Source organism: Biomphalaria glabrata, chromosome 1 (genome assembly GCF_947242115.1).
Source record: "Biomphalaria glabrata chromosome 1, xgBioGlab47.1, whole genome shotgun sequence".
Lineage (NCBI taxonomy): Eukaryota > Metazoa > Mollusca > Gastropoda > Planorbidae > Biomphalaria > Biomphalaria glabrata.
In genome coordinates, this window is record NC_074711.1 from 62140517 (window position 1) to 62156555 (window position 16039).

Genomic DNA, 16039 nt, shown 5'->3' on the forward strand with positions numbered 1-16039 from the left:
GTGATGTACATCTATGTAGTTAGGTTACTTTTGTTACCAACTCTCTAAAACTGTTTATATAAAACCCCAAGCGTCACAAGTTAAGCACTTAATGACTCCTACATAGATCGTGCACTTAATGACTCCTAGATTGGTCGTACATTTAATGACTTCTATATCGGTCGTACATTTAATGACTTCTAGATTGGTCGTGCATTTAATGACTCCTAGATTGGTCGTACATTTAATGACTCCTAGATTGGTCGTACATTTAATGACTCCTAGATTGGTCGTACATTTAATGACTCCTAGATTGGTCGTACATTTAATGACTTCTAGATTGGTCGTACATTTAATGACTTCTAGATTGGTCGTACACTTAATGACTCCTAGATTGGTCGTACATTTAATGACTCCTAGATTGGTCGTACATTTAATGACTCCTAGATTGGTCGTACATTTAATGACTCCTAGATTGGTCGTGCACTTAATGACTTCTAGATTGGTCGTACATTTAATGACTTCTAGATTGGTCGTACACTTAATGACTCCTAGATTGGTCGTACATTTAATGACTCCTAGATTGGTCGTACATTTAATGACTCCTAGATTGGTCGTACATTTAATGACTTCTAGATTGGTCGTACATTTAATGACTCCTAGATTGGTCGTACACTTAATGACTTCTAGATTGGTCGTACACTTAATGACTTCTAGATTGGTCGTACATTTAATGACTTCTAGATTGGTCGTACATTTAATGACTCCTAGATTGGTCGTACATTTAATGACTCCTAGATTGGTCGTACATTTAATGACTTCTAGATTGGTCGTACATTTAATGACTCCTAGATTGGTCGTGCACTTAATGACTCCTAGATTGGTCGTACATTTAATGACTCCTAGATTGGTCGTACATTTAATGACTTCTAGATTGGTCGTGCACTTAATGACTCCTAGATTGGTCGTGCACTTAATGACTCCTAGATTGGTCGTACATTTAATGACTTCTAGATTGGTCGTACATTTAATGACTTCTAGATTGGTCGTACATTTAATGACTCCTAGATTGGTCGTACATTTAATGACTTCTAGATTGGTCGTACATTTAATGACTTCTAGATTGGTCGTGCACTTAATGACTTCTAGATTGGTCGTACATTTAATGACTTCTAGATTGGTCGTACACTTAATGACTCCTAGATTGGTCGTACATTTAATGACTCCTAGATTGGTCGTACATTTAATGACTCCTAGATTGGTCGTACATTTAATGACTTCTAGATTGGTCGTACATTTAATGACTTCTAGATTGGTCGTACATTTAATGACTCCTAGATTGGTCGTACACTTAATGACTTCTAGATTGGTCGTACATTTAATGACTCCTAGATTGGTCGTACATTTAATGACTTCTAGATTGGTCGTACATTTAATGACTTCTAGATTGGTCGTACATTTAATGACTTCTAGATTGGTCGTACATTTAATGACTTCTAGATTGGTCGTACATTTAATGACTCCTAGATTGGTCGTACATTTAATGACTCCTAGATTGGTCGTACATTTAATGACTCCTAGATTGGTCGTACATTTAATGACTTCTAGATTGGTCGTACATTTAATGACTTCTAGATTGGTCGTACACTTAATGACTTCTAGATTGGTCGTACATTTAATGACTCCTAGATTGGTCGTACATTTAATGACTTCTAGATCGGTCGTACATTTAATGACTCCTAGATTGGTCGTACATTTAATGACTCCTAGATTGGTCGTACATTTAATGACTTCTAGATCGGTCGTACATTTAATGACTTCTAGATCGGTCGTACACTTAATGACTCCTAGATTGGTCGTACATTTAATGACTCCTAGATTGGTCGTACATTTAATGACTTCTAGATCGGTCGTACATTTAATGACTTCTAGATTGGTCGTACATTTAATGACTTCTAGATCGGTCGTACATTTAATGACTTCTAGATTGGTCGTACATTTAATGACTTCTAGATTGGTCGTACATTTAATGACTCCTAGATTGGTCGTACACTTAATGACTTCTAGATTGGTCGTACATTTAATGACTTCTAGATTGGTCGTACATTTAATGACTTCTAGATTGGTCGTACATTTAATGACTTCTAGATTGGTCTTGCATTTAATGACTTCTAGATTGGTCGTACATTTAATGACTCCTAGATTGGTCGTACATTTAATGACTTCTAGATTGGTCGTACATTTAATGACTTCTAGATTGGTCGTACATTTAATGACTCCTAGATTGGTCGTACATTTAATGACTCCTAGATTGGTCGTACATTTAATGACTCCTAGATTGGTCGTACATTTAATGACTCCTAGATTGGTCGTACATTTAATGACTCCTAGATTGGTCGTACATTTAATGACTTCTAGATTGGTCGTACATTTAATGACTCCTAGATTGGTCGTACACTTAATGACTCCTAGATTGGTCGTACATTTAATGACTCCTAGATTGGTCTTGCATTTAATGACTTCTAGATTGGTCGTACATTTAATGACTTCTAGATTGGTCGTACATTTAATGACTTCTAGATTGGTCGTACACTTAATGACTCCTAGATTGGTCGTACATTTAATGACTCCTAGATTGGTCGTGCACTTAATGACTTCTAGATTGGTCGTACATTTAATGACTCCTAGATTGGTCGTGCACTTAATGACTTCTAGATTGGTCGTACATTTAATGACTCCTAGATTGGTCGTGCACTTAATGACTCCTAGATTGGTCGTACACTTAATGACTCCTAGATTGGTCTTGCATTTAATGACTTCTAGATTGGTCGTACATTTAATGACTTCTAGATTGGTCGTACATTTAATGACTCCTAGATTGGTCGTACACTTAATGACTTCTAGATTGGTCGTACATTTAATGACTCCTAGATTGGTCGTACACTTAATGACTCCTAGATTGGTCGTGCACTTAATGACTCCTAGATTGGTCGTGCATTTAATGACTTCTAGATTGGTCGTACATTTAATGACTCCTAGATTGGTCGTACATTTAATGACTTCTAGATTGGTCGTGCACTTAATGACTCCTAGATTGGTCTTGCATTTAATGACTTCTAGATTGGTCGAACACTTAATGACTTCTAGATTGGTCGTACATTTAATGACTCCTAGATTGGTCGTACATTTAATGACTTCTAGATTGGTCGTACATTTAATGACTTCTAGATTGGTCGTACATTTAATGACTTCTAGATTGGTCGTACATTTAATGACTCCTAGATTGGTCGTGCACTTAATGACTTCTAGATTGGTCGTACATTTAATGACTTCTAGATTGGTCGTACATTTAATGACTCCTAGATTGGTCGTACATTTAATGACTTCTAGATTGGTCGTACATTTAATGACTTCTAGATTGGTCGTACATTTAATGACTTCTAGATTGGTCGTACATTTAATGACTTCTAGATTGGTCGTACATTTAATGACTTCTAGATTGGTCGTACATTTAATGACTTCTAGATTGGTCGTACATTTAATGACTCCTAGATTGGTCGTACATTTAATGACTCCTAGATTGGTCGTACATTTAATGACTTCTAGATTGGTCGTACATTTAATGACTTCTAGATTGGTCGTACATTTAATGACTTCTAGATTGGTCGTACATTTAATGACTTCTAGATTGGTCGTACATTTAATGACTTCTAGATTGGTCGTACATTTAATGACTTCTAGATTGGTCGTACATTTAATGACTCCTAGATTGGTCGTACATTTAATGACTTCTAGATTGGTCGTACATTTAATGACTCCTAGATTGGTCGTACATTTAATGACTCCTAGACTGGTCGTACATTTAATGACTCCTAGATTGGTCGTACATTTAATGACTCCTAGATTGGTCGTACATTTAATGACTTCTAGATTGGTCGTACATTTAATGACTTCTAGATTGGTCGTACATTTAATGACTTCTAGATTGGTCGTACATTTAATGACTCCTAGATTGGTCGTACATTTAATGACTCCTAGATTGGTCGTACATTTAATGACTCCTAGACTGGTCGTACATTTAATGACTCCTAGATTGGTCGTACATTTAATGACTTCTAGATTGGTCGTACATTTAATGACTTCTAGATTGGTCGTACATTTAATGACTTCTAGATTGGTCGTACATTTAATGACTCCTAGACTGGTCGCACACGTTGGTCTCCTAATGCTATATATCGAAACCATCAGTCAACGGATTTGACCCGTCGGGGGACCAGCTGATTCCAATTTGATAACAATAGTATGTTTCCTAGCAACACAAGCGGAGGTTGTGTGTTGCGAGGCGTGGTACTCCTTCCACAGTCTCCACACCAGCCGCAGTTTGGCAGTTTAGAAATTACACCATTTGCCATTTGAACATTGCCCCCCGTTGAACCACGATCTTGTGTCCTCCACCTGTAGCAACATATTATCCAGTTTCCTGACGTTTGGGTTTGTTTGTTTTGTTCTCAGTTTTGACATGAATGGAAGTTGACACTAAAAACACAATATGATTGGTTGGATCTAATTCTGAGCATTGGTTTGGTACAAAGTAAAAACAGGGAATTACAAGTACATAAGACATCCTCGATTTTTTGTTTCTGTTTTGCTTTGGCCAGAAGTCTTCGTTAAAAAAAAGTAAAGTTCCCCTTTCAGACCTTGCGATCTATAGGGCAGATGATGTTAAGGTCATCATTTTTTTTTGGCCAACTGTTAACGAGCAGGGTTTCATGTGGCCAGCACAACGACCTCTGCCTTTACTTTCCCCAACTTAAGTCAGGTACCCATTAGAGTTGGGTGAAATCAGGGGCGCCCTAAAGATCCCGAAGTTCAAATTCCCAGTCTTCACCCAGATTCGAACCCAGGACCACAGGTTCGTAAGCGAAGCGCCTAACCACCCAGCCACCGCCCCGCCCCAAAAGTCTTCGAAGTTGTTTGGAACAGTTTCTCGCCATTGTAATAGAAATTCAGCAATGAAATCAAATGTAATTTCAATTAATAGAAATGAGAGAACAAACAAACAAACAAAAAAAAGAAGAAAATGGTCAATAGAAATTACCTTGGAACTCATAGGACTGTATCCTTTCTTTAAAGTAAATTATATTTATTTTACATCGTAGACTTGACAGGAGCATTGGTTTGGTAGAGAGTAAAAACAGGGAATTACAAGCTCATAAAACATCCTCGATTTTTGTTTAAACCTCGTAAGCGAGGCGTTTAACCACTTGAAGGAAGTACATGTACAGTTAGTATCGATATGAATTGAAAATATAATTATTTAACGTAATTAAGACAATTAATTGGTAATTCGATGTTTTCTTTGCCAGGCCAATCAAATCGGATATGTTCATTTGTGTTGACGTGGCTTCTCGTTCATATTAGAGGAATTGTTCATTTTAATGTAAAAGAAAAGTTTATATTTATGAATCACTAAAATATGCTCTTTTTTTATATTGCTTAAGTTACCTTTAAAATTTAGAAGACAAAATTTAAATTCATGTTTAAATTATTCAAATCATGTTTAGGCTATCTTTTTGGAATTACCTTGAATTTCTTCAACTCTCCATGGACTAAAATAATCGTAAGGATTTCAATAGCGTGACACCCAGAAAATAGACCTTTTTGTGTGTGTGATGTTTAATAAAAGCGAATTTTTTTTGGGGGGGGGGGGCAAATTTTTAAACTAGAAATCTCTTTGTGTGTTTTCCGATTGAACCAAGTCTGTCAACAAAGTTTTCTGATGCGGGAAAATCGTCGCGCTGGACTCTGGGAACTTTTCTTTGTGCCGACCAGAAGTCTCTCAAGACGGGAAAATAAAAAAAGAAAGGAGGAAAGACGAGATTGAATGCATTGAATCAAGCGTGAAGGTCAAATGAGTGGTGACGTGGCTCAGCTGTTCGTCTCAGACATTCACAATAAATCAATGGCTCGAGCTATCAAGGCTGGGGCTATCCAGAGCTGACCATTTTGAAGTAACGTCTGTGATTAGTAAGATGTATACTCCGTAGTTCTTCTTATTAAATATGAGAAAGATAAGCTCTCTGAGCAAAGTGCGTGATCTCTTGATGGAGCAGTTGGCTTTTGGGTTCTTTGCTTTTAATGCTCACTTGATAGTTTTCATTGTAACTTCCCTTTGTTTTTGATGCGTTTTTTAATTGAAAGTGATGAAAGAAGGCAAGTAAAGGGGAAAAAAAAAGTTTAAGTTCCCAGTTCAGACCTTGCATTTTATAGAGCAGATGATGTAAAGGTCACGTGTATCTGTGGCCCACGGTTAACGAGGGTACCACGTGACCAGCACATCGACTTTTCCCCAACTAATATCCGGTACCCATTAGAGCTGAGTGAAGTTAGAGGTACCCAAGGATCCCGAAATTTAAATCCCAGCCTTTAGCAGGATTTGAACCCGGGACCCCCCCCCCCCCATTTGAAAGCCAAGCGCTTTACCACTCAGCCATCGCGCCTCCTCAAAGAAGGCGAAATAAAGATAGTTCCCTGTCGGGGGGGGGGGGGCACGAAACTCAAACTCGAAAATAGCCGCTTAGAAATCAGCTGAGGGGAATTGCCCAGAACCGAGTTTAATGGAGTAGTACTGTTGCGGCCCTATGTTCCACTGGAAGTCTAAAGGACAAAGTCAGTAAGTCAGACAACTTAGAAGCACTTCAGTTTAAAATATTTTAGAGACACTGCTTAAGTTTGAGATGTCTGTTAACGCCTAATTTAACTAGGCGTACAGCAGGCACATCGTCTCACAAAGAAACATGATATTAATGTCAAATTAATGGCATCATTTCTGTCATTAATCACCAAAAAACGAATCAACAAACCACGCAGGCTTTGCATTGGCCGACATGTCAGTGTCACGCATGTGGTCACGCTCCGCCTCAAAGCCTTATATCAAGACATACATTATATCAGTTGGGGTACAAAGGCGTGCCATGGGAAACTGACCGTGTAACATTTCATTTCATTAGTGAAACGCAGAGACAGAGTCAGTAATAAATGCACGAATAAAAAAAAACACGATTTTCGAAGTGAGTTTGTGTTATCACACAAACTCAGAGATGGCCCCCGACGGATTCACCCATAGATAAGAAATAGAAATAGTCAAGCAGCTTTTTTAAAAAAAAAAAGTAATTATGGAATATATGCAAAAATAAATAATAATAAAATAGGAGGCAGATGCATCAATTTTGTTCCGGCGAAGAAAAGAAAGCATGTAGGTGAAAGTTGGCGGGAGAGAATGAGGAACTTTTTTTTGTAAGGTATGGGAGAAAGTGACTATTTCTTTTATGGTTTATGCTGTGGAACGAGAGACTTCAGCTACATTTAAAGCTAACAGAACAAAAAAAATGTCTTTTTGACAACTAAAATTTCAAAGAATCAGTTAATAGTCGAGTGTATTCTCTTCCTAACACTTTTTCCTTCTTTTGGTTTTCACTGGTACACGAGGAGCCTGGAATGCATAACAAAAGTCTTGGCTGGCCTAAAAGAATTTATTTTAAGAAACAAATATTTTGTGTAGCTTCAACAATTTTTTTTTTTTAATTTCCCCTCTACAAGCGTTACTAGACACGGAGGTTTATTTGTGTCAAGATTTTTTAGCACAGACTTTAATCCTAGAGATTTCTTGGCGCTGTTGCAGTTCTTTCCAGTTGGGAGACTGCTTGTGGTGTGGGACACAGGGGGTGTCGTGGCGTAACTAGAACTTCAACTGAATTTGTAGCAGTATCCTTTTAGTGGCTGACTGTAGTGGGTTATTGGATTTGTAGCAGTATCCCTTTAGTGGCTGACTGTAGTGGGATATTGAATTTGTAGCAGTATCTCTTTAGTGGCTGACTGTAGTGGGGTATTGAATTTGTAGCAGTATCCCTTTAGTGGCTGACTGTAGTGGGATATTGAATTTGTAGCAGTATCCCTTTAGTGGCTGACTGTAGTGGGGTATTGAATTTGTAGCAGTATCCCTTTAGTGGCTGACTGTAGTGGGGTATTGAATTTGTAGCAGTATCCCTTTAGTGGCTGACTGTAGTGGGGTATTGAATTTGTAGCAGTTTCCCTTTATTGGCTGACTGTAGTGGGGTATTGAATTTGTAGCAGTATCCCTTTAGTGGCTGACTGTAGTGGGATATTGAATTTGTAGCAGTATCCCTTTAGTGGCTGACTGTAGTGGGGTATTGAATTTGTAGCAGTATCCCTTTAGTGGCTGACTGTAGTGGGGTATTGAATTTGTAGCAGTATCCCTTTAGTCGCTGACTGTAGTGGGGTATTGAATTTGTAGCAGTATCCCTTTAGTGGCTGACTGTAGTGGGATATTGAATTTGTAGCAGTATCCCTTTAGTGGCTGACTGTAGTGGGGTATTGAATTTGTAGCAGTATCCCTTTAGTGGCTGACTGTAGTGGGGTATTGAATTTGTAGCAGTATCCCTTTAGTGGCTGACTGTAGTGGGATATTGAATTTGTAGCAGTATTCCTTTATTGGCTGACTGTAGTGGGGTATTGAATTTGTAGCAGTATCCCTTTAGTGGCTGACTGTAGTGGGGTATTGAATTTGTAGCAGTATCCCTTTAGTGGCTGACTGTAGTGGGATATTGAATTTGTAGCAGTATTCCTTTATTGGCTGACTGTAGTGGGGTATTGAATTTGTAGCAGTATCCCTTTAGTGGCTGACTGTAGTGGGATATTGAATTTGTAGCAGTATCCCTTTAGTGGCTGACTGTAGTGGGGTATTGAATTTGTAGCAGTATCCCTTTAGTGGCTGACTGTAGTGGGATATTGAATTTGTAGCAGTATCCCTTTAGTGGCTGACTGTAGTGCGGTATTCAATTTGGCAAGCGGTAACGTACACATACACACACATACACATATAAAGGCAAGCAAGAAAAGACGTGTGGAGGTTACATTTTGATTAAGAAATGTCCTAATACTCTCTCTCTTTCTCTCTCTCTCTCTCCACCGAAATGAAATCCCCCCCCCCTCGGAAGGTTGGGGGAAGGAATTTAGTGACTGATTTTTTGCTTTGATTCTATTTATTTTAGGTGAGATTTTAATACTAAACCATCATCTTCCCCAGCGCAGCCAAGTGGGTTTTGAGTTTTGGGTTTTGCAGTCAAATTCCCCTCTTCTATAAAACAAAACCAAAAAAAAAAGAATGCAAACGACAATCCCCAAATTCCAAGAGCATAGCTAAGGAAAATTTTGATTTTAAACCCCCTCCGAAGCTTACGATAAAAACCCCTCTTCAATATAAGACTATCCATACATCAGTCACCAGATTCTATGTGCGTAGCCAAGAGGGGTTTTCTGTTTTAAACCCCCCTCCAAAGTGGTTTATAGCTAAAACCCACCTCTTCAATATAAAAAAGCAAATTACACACTCAAAATTCTATGAGCGTAGCCAAAGAGTTTTTTAGTTTAAACCCCCCTTCAGCGGGGATTGAAGCTAAAAAAATACCTCTTCTATATAAACAATAGCAAAATATACACTCAAGATTCTGTGAGCGTAGCCAAGCCAAGGGGGGTTTTGAGTTTAAACCCCCTCCTCCATAGGGCTTTTTTTTAAATTTAAAACCCCTCCTGATGGTTTTGGTTTTGAGTTTAAATACCCCCATACAGAGAGTTTTATTCTAAAGCAAACTATAGTCACCAAATTTTATGACCGTGGCGTTTTGAATTAAAAAAAACAAAACTCAATAGATTTTTTAGTTTATCCCCCTCCAATGTTTTTGACGATAAAACTTCCCTTTTTGATATAAAATCTAAAGATAACTACAGTCACGTGATTCCAAGTGCGTAGCCAAGAGAGGTTACAAATTTTTACCAGTGGCTGGTCTCCAATAATAAAGTGCAGTGAATAGTCATTTACCGAAATTGAAAAACACTAAATTTGGCTCAACAAAGATGGCTAAGACGAATTTTAGGAAACAGTTATAGAGATCGGGTCTCAATTAAGGAAATCCTATGCCGAAATGGCGTCGCATGAGGTTTGCGGGACATGTTCTCCGAGGAAATGAATTACGCATAATAAGAGTTGCGATGACATGGAGGCCATTACGAGGAAATCGCAAACAGGTACATCCTAGTACACTTTCATGGATGTCCTCAGAGCAGGTGGGAAGAGGTTTCAGACAGTGACAGATTTTTGTTGAAGCAGCTTGCCACCCAATGCGCCGAACGACGCGGGAGGATCTAAGTCAGTAAGAATAGTATATAAGGTTTTAAAATAAAACTTTTTAATAGCAGGATAATGCACTGTAGATACCTCAGAATATGCATTTTGTTGGCTTTCAGTACCGGAAATAGTGCTTGGCGGCATGGCTTCGACCCGCGTGGAGTCTACAATTTCTCCACTACCTCCAGGAAGAACCTATTCTAGGGTACATTAAACGTCTTCCGAAAGAATGAAGGGATTAATTATGTACACATACACACACATATGATTTTTTTTTTTGCGGGGAGGGGGGAAAAAATCCCCCCCCCCGAAAAAAATTCCTGGCTACCTATATATATATATATATATATATATATATATATATATATATATATATATATATATATATATATATATATATATATATATATATAGTCTGTCAATGTGTGCCTGTCAATGTGTATATCTGCCTATTTGTCTATTTGTCTGTATAGTCATAGAATCCAATAGTTAGTTGACCAATTGAATTTTTTATTTTTTATTGCCCGATAAAGAAAGATTGTTCTCCCTCCCTCTTTTTTTTTCCGTGTCTCTTTGTTCTCTCTAAAGCTATGTGGTCACTGTTACTTTGTATCTCTTGAAACTCCTTTAGTCTCTTCTCTGCTCTCTCTCTCTCTCTCTCTCTCTCTCTCTCTCTCTCTCTCTCATTTTAATTTCTGTAGGATTCTCTCTGTATATCTTTTACAATCTCTTTCTATAAAATATCCTGTTTTCTTCTTGACACCCCCATCCGCGATTTGAATTTCTCACACAAATTCATATTCTCTCTCTTTCTCTTTCTCTCTCTCTCTCTTTCTCTCTCTCTCTCTTTCTCTAACAGTATATCCATCCCTGCATCTCCTCTTTTCTATCTATTCATCACTTTTCCCTATAATCACTATGACTTGCTATAGGGGATGGGCGGGACTGGTATGAACACGGGGAGACCCAGGATAAAGCCAGAAAAAAAAAGTGGCCTATCTGAAGCCCCAGCGCACCGATAAACGCGGGATACAAATGATTATTTTATGGCCCAGGAAGCATCTGCGGTCATGTCTTAGTGTAAGAAAGAACGCATGGCTTTTTAACCACGTTACGGGCCTCGGCCTCATAAAAGTCTCACATAGTGCTTTGAGGAACGCGCTGAAATCCCCGCGCGTCACGAAGCACCTCTTTTATCTACGAGGATCTCCCAGACTTGCGATGTATAATATTTACTCTATGCTGGCCTGGGGATCTAGTATCGTCTTAATGGCTGCAACATACTTAACCAATTTTCTTTGACACGCAAGCAGATTAAAGAATATATAAAAAAAAAAAAAAAAAGAGCGGCTGTTTGGCCAACCCACAACCTCCAGTAAAGAAGGGTTGTTATCGTTATTCCAATGCAACAGAACAAGAAGGGAGAGTTCTACAAAAACAAAAAAAAATTGAAGGCGACCTTTGGTAGGATATAGAATAATTACAGCATGGCAGCATTGCATAAATTCTATTATTTACATCTAATACAAATGTTTTATTTATGTTTGTGTTGTTCAATAACTAGAGAATGGCAAATTTCAAGTTTTTGTCATCTAAACAGTGGCAAGTAGATCTGTATTTAGTTTTATATCAGCTTTGAGTGAATTCGAGGCAAGCCGACACTATCAAACGCATTATAGAAAACAACAACAAAATCTTCATTGGTCGTTTTGGTGAAGTCCAGATATTAGCTAACGTTTTGGTGAAGTCCAGATATTAGCTAACGTTTTGGTGAAGTCCAGATATTAGCTAACGTTTTGGTGAAGTCCAGATATTAGCTAACGTTTTGGTGAAGTCCAGATATTAGCTAACGTTTTGGTGAAGTCCAGATATTAGCTAACGTTTTGGTGAAGTCCAGATATTAGCTAACGTTTTGGTGAAGTCCAGATATTAGCTAACGTTTTGGTGAAGTCCAGATATTAGCTAACGTTTTGGTGAAGTCCAGATATTAGCTAACGTTTTGGTGAAGTCCAGATATTAGCTAACGTTTTGGTGAAGTCCAGATATTAGCTAACGTTTTGGTGAAGTCCAGATATTAGCTAACGTTTACAAACAATATGTAATGTCCAGCAAAGTGAACTACTAGGTGTAATAGTGAAGCCAGTTCATATCATATAAGGCATGTGCACGCTATTCTGATGACCAAATGACCGAGACCTGTGACGTGGAAACAAGCTATTGGTCTATACTGCCCACAGGTTGTGACGTTGCAGCTCAATGTTCAGACATTCTATAACGATTGACTTTGAAATGACCCATGATGTCATGGACAATTAGTGTGCTGTGTGTGTGTATTTTTAGGTTTTGATTTACAATTTAATCTATTTCACATTTAGAGCCTTCTCGAATTTTTTAAGCACCTTTACGAACCCAATAGACTGAGTGTCGGAAATTTCATGTTGATAATTACCTTCATTACTGTCTGTATTCTTTCCTATTTAAAACTCTTTCATTTCTTTCTGTCTAGTGTGAAACTCTTTCATTTCTTTCTGTCTAGTGTAAAACTTTTTTCATTTCTTTCTGTCTAGTGTGAAACTTTTTTCATTTCTTTCTGTCTAGTGTGAAACTCAATTCTTGCTGTCTTCTGTCTAGTGTGCAACTCTATTCTTGCTGTCTTCTGTCTAGTGTGAAACTCTTTCAATTCTTGCTGTCTTCTGTCTAGTGTGAAACTCAGTTCTTGCTGTCTTCTGTCTAGTGTGAAACTCAATTCTTGCTGTCTTCTGTCTAGTGTGAAACTCAATTCTTGCTGTCTTCTGTCTAGTGTGAAACTCAATTCTTGCTGTCTTCTGTCTAGTGTGAAACTCAATTCTTGCTGTCTTCTGTCTAGTGTGAAACTCAGTTCTTGCTGTCTTCTGTCTAGTGTGAAACTCAGTTCTTGCTGTCTTCTGTCTAGTGTGAAACTCAGTTCTTGCTGTCTTCTGTCTAGTGTGAAACTCAATTCTTGCTGTCTTCTGTCTAGTGTGAAACTCAGTTCTTGCTGTCTTCTGTCTAGTGTGAAACTCAGTTCTTGCTGTCTTCTGTCTAGTGTGAAACTCAATTCTTGCTGTCTTCTGTCTAGTGTGAAACTCAGTTCTTGCTGTCTTCTGTCTAGTGTGAAACTCAGTTCTTGCTGTCTTCTGTCTAGTGTGAAACTCAGTTCTTGCTGTCTTCTGTCTAGTGTGACAACTCTTTCAATTCTTGCTGTCTTCTCTCTAGTGTGAAACTCAGTTCTTGCTGTCTTCTGTCTAGTGTGAAACTCAATTCTTGCTGTCTTCTGTCTAGTGTGAAACTCAATTCTTGCTGTCTTCTGTCTAGTGTGAAACTCAATTCTTGCTGTCTTCTGTCTAGTGTGAAACTCAATTCTTGCTGTCTTCTGTCTAGTGTGAAACTCAATTCTTGCTGTCTTCTGTCTAGTGTGAAACTCAGTTCTTGCTGTCTTCTGTCTAGTGTGAAACTCAGTTCTTGCTGTCTTCTGTCTAGTGTGAAACTCAGTTCTTGCTGTCTTCTGTCTAGTGTGAAACTCAATTCTTGCTGTCTTCTGTCTAGTGTGAAACTCAATTCTTGCTGTCTTCTGTCTAGTGTGAAACTCAGTTCTTGCTGTCTTCTGTCTAGTGTGAAACTCAGTTCTTGCTGTCTTCTGTCTAGTGTGAAACTCAATTCTTGCTGTCTTCTGTCTAGTGTGAAACTCAATTCTTGCTGTCTTCTGTCTAGTGTGAAACTCAATTCTTGCTGTCTTCTGTCTAGTGTGAAACTCAGTTCTTGCTGTCTTCTGTCTAGTGTGAAACTCAGTTCTTGCTGTCTTCTGTCTAGTGTGAAACTCAATTCTTGCTGTCTTCTGTCTAGTGTGAAACTCAATTCTTGCTGTCTTCTGTCTAGTGTGAAACTCAATTCTTGCTGTCTTCTGTCTAGTGTGAAACTCAGTTCTTGCTGTCTTCTGTCTAGTGTGAAACTCAATTCTTGCTGTCTTCTGTCTAGTGTGAAACTCAATTCTTGCTGTCTTCTCTCTAGTGTGAAACTCAATTCTTGCTGTCTTCTGTCTAGTGTGAAACTCAATTCTTGCTGTCTTCTGTCTAGTGTGAAACTCAATTCTTGCTGTCTTCTGTCTAGTGTGAAACTCAGTTCTTGCTGTCTTCTGTCTAGTGTGAAACTCAGTTCTTGCTGTCTTCTGTCTAGTGTGAAACTCAATTCTTGCTGTCTTCTGTCTAGTGTGAAACTCAATTCTTGCTGTCTTCTGTCTAGTGTGAAACTCAATTCTTGCTGTCTTCTGTCTAGTGTGAAACTCAGTTCTTGCTGTCTTCTGTCTAGTGTGAAACTCAATTCTTGCTGTCTTCTGTCTAGTGTGAAACTCAATTCTTGCTGTCTTCTGTCTAGTGTGAAACTCAATTCTTGCTGTTTTCTGTCTAGTGTGAAACTCAATTCTTGCTGTCTTCTGTCTAGTGTGAAACTCAATTCTTGCTGTCTTCTGTCTAGTGTGAAACTCAATTCTTGCTGTCTTCTGTCTAGTGTGAAACTCAGTTCTTGCTGTCTTCTGTCTAGTGTGAAACTCAGTTCTTGCTGTCTTCTGTCTAGTGTGAAACTCAGTTCTTGCTGTCTTCTGTCTAGTGTGAAATTCAATTCTTGCTGTCTTCTGTCTAGTGTGAAACTCAATTCTTGCTGTCTTCTGTCTAGTGTGAAACTCAATTCTTGCTGTCTTCTGTCTAGTGTGAAACTCAATTCTTGCTGTCTTCTGTCTAGTGTGAAACTCAGTTCTTGCTGTCTTCTGTCTAGTGTGAAACTCAATTCTTGCTGTCTTCTGTCTAGTGTGAAACTCAGTTCTTGCTGTCTTCTGTCTAGTGTGAAACTCAGTTCTTGCTGTCTTCTGTCTAGTGTGAAACTCAATTCTTGCTGTCTTCTGTCTAGTGTGAAACTCAGTTCTTGCTGTCTTCTGTCTAGTGTGAAACTCAGTTCTTGCTGTCTTCTGTCTAGTGTGAAACTCAGTTCTTGCTGTCTTCTGTCTAGTGTGAAACTCAATTCTTGCTGTCTTCTGTCTAGTGTGAAACTCAGTTCTTGCTGTCTTCTGTCTAGTGTGAAACTCAATTCTTGCTGTCTTCTGTCTAGTGTGAAACTTAATTCTTGCTGTCTTCTGTCTAGTGTGAAACTCAATTCTTGCTGTCTTCTGTCTAGTGTGAAACTCAATTCTTGCTGTCTTCTGTCTAGTGTGAAACTCAATTCTTGCTGTCTTCTGTCTAGTGTGAAACTCAGTTCTTGCTGTCTTCTGTCTAGTGTGAAACTCAATTCTTGCTGTCTTCTGTCTAGTGTGAAACTCAATTCTTGCTGTTGTCTTCCAAAGTTTTCTTTGAGCACATTTTCTATGTGTGTGTTTTGAGTGTGTGTGTGTGTGTACGTCCTACCACTAAGAAAGTGAATGTCCCTAAATTCAATGTGTCTGATAGCGAGTTATTAGAACGTCTGACTTTGACAAGCTCGCCACTAAATTGTGTTCTTAATATCAACTAAACTTCCTCTCTTCCTCTTGTATCTGATTTATCTACGACTCGCTTTCTCTTTATCTCTCCTCATTTTTCCATCTTGTAGAGGGTTATCGTCGAGTACATCATTTCACTTTCTTTATCCCTCCCTTCCTCTCTCTCTCTCTCTCTCTCTCTCACACACACATTCTCTCTCTCTCTCACACACACATTTTCTCTCTCTCTTATCACTTTATTTTTTCCGTACCCGTCTTGTGGCACCAACTTTTTGCTAATTACCACGTTAAGTGGCCCTATTCTAGGACTTACATTTGAGATAATAATCTTAATTACTCTATTAAACTGTCTCAAGCCTTCGTTAATGAGTGTT

The 16039-nt window shown here is 38.5% G+C and overlaps 3 protein-coding genes across 5 annotated transcripts in view; 1 reads left to right on the forward strand and 2 right to left on the reverse strand.

The window, feature by feature from the left end:
• The window catches only part of LOC106075826 (uncharacterized), a 125550-nt gene that overhangs the window by 42652 nt on the left and 66859 nt on the right, over positions 1 to 16039 (forward strand). The window lies entirely within an intron of this gene.
• Positions 55 to 4224, reverse strand: LOC129925715 (uncharacterized). The gene has a single exon (XM_056025881.1). It carries the CDS (start codon positions 4222 to 4224, stop codon positions 55 to 57), a length of 4170 nt encoding a protein of 1389 aa, XP_055881856.1.
• Positions 13376 to 16039, reverse strand: part of LOC129925728 (trichohyalin-like) — a 4988-nt gene continuing 2324 nt past the window's right edge. The window contains exon 2 of the mRNA XM_056025982.1: positions 13376 to 15514. Coding sequence (XP_055881957.1) covers positions 13376 to 15514 — 2139 coding nt within the window. The remainder of the gene's footprint in view (positions 15515 to 16039) is intronic.

Bases quoted from the DNA above. Each gene is read 5' to 3' on its own strand.
- LOC129925715 (XM_056025881.1), bottom strand. From the start codon at position 4,224: ATGGTTTCGATATATAGCATTAGGAGACCAACGTGTGCGACCAGTCTA.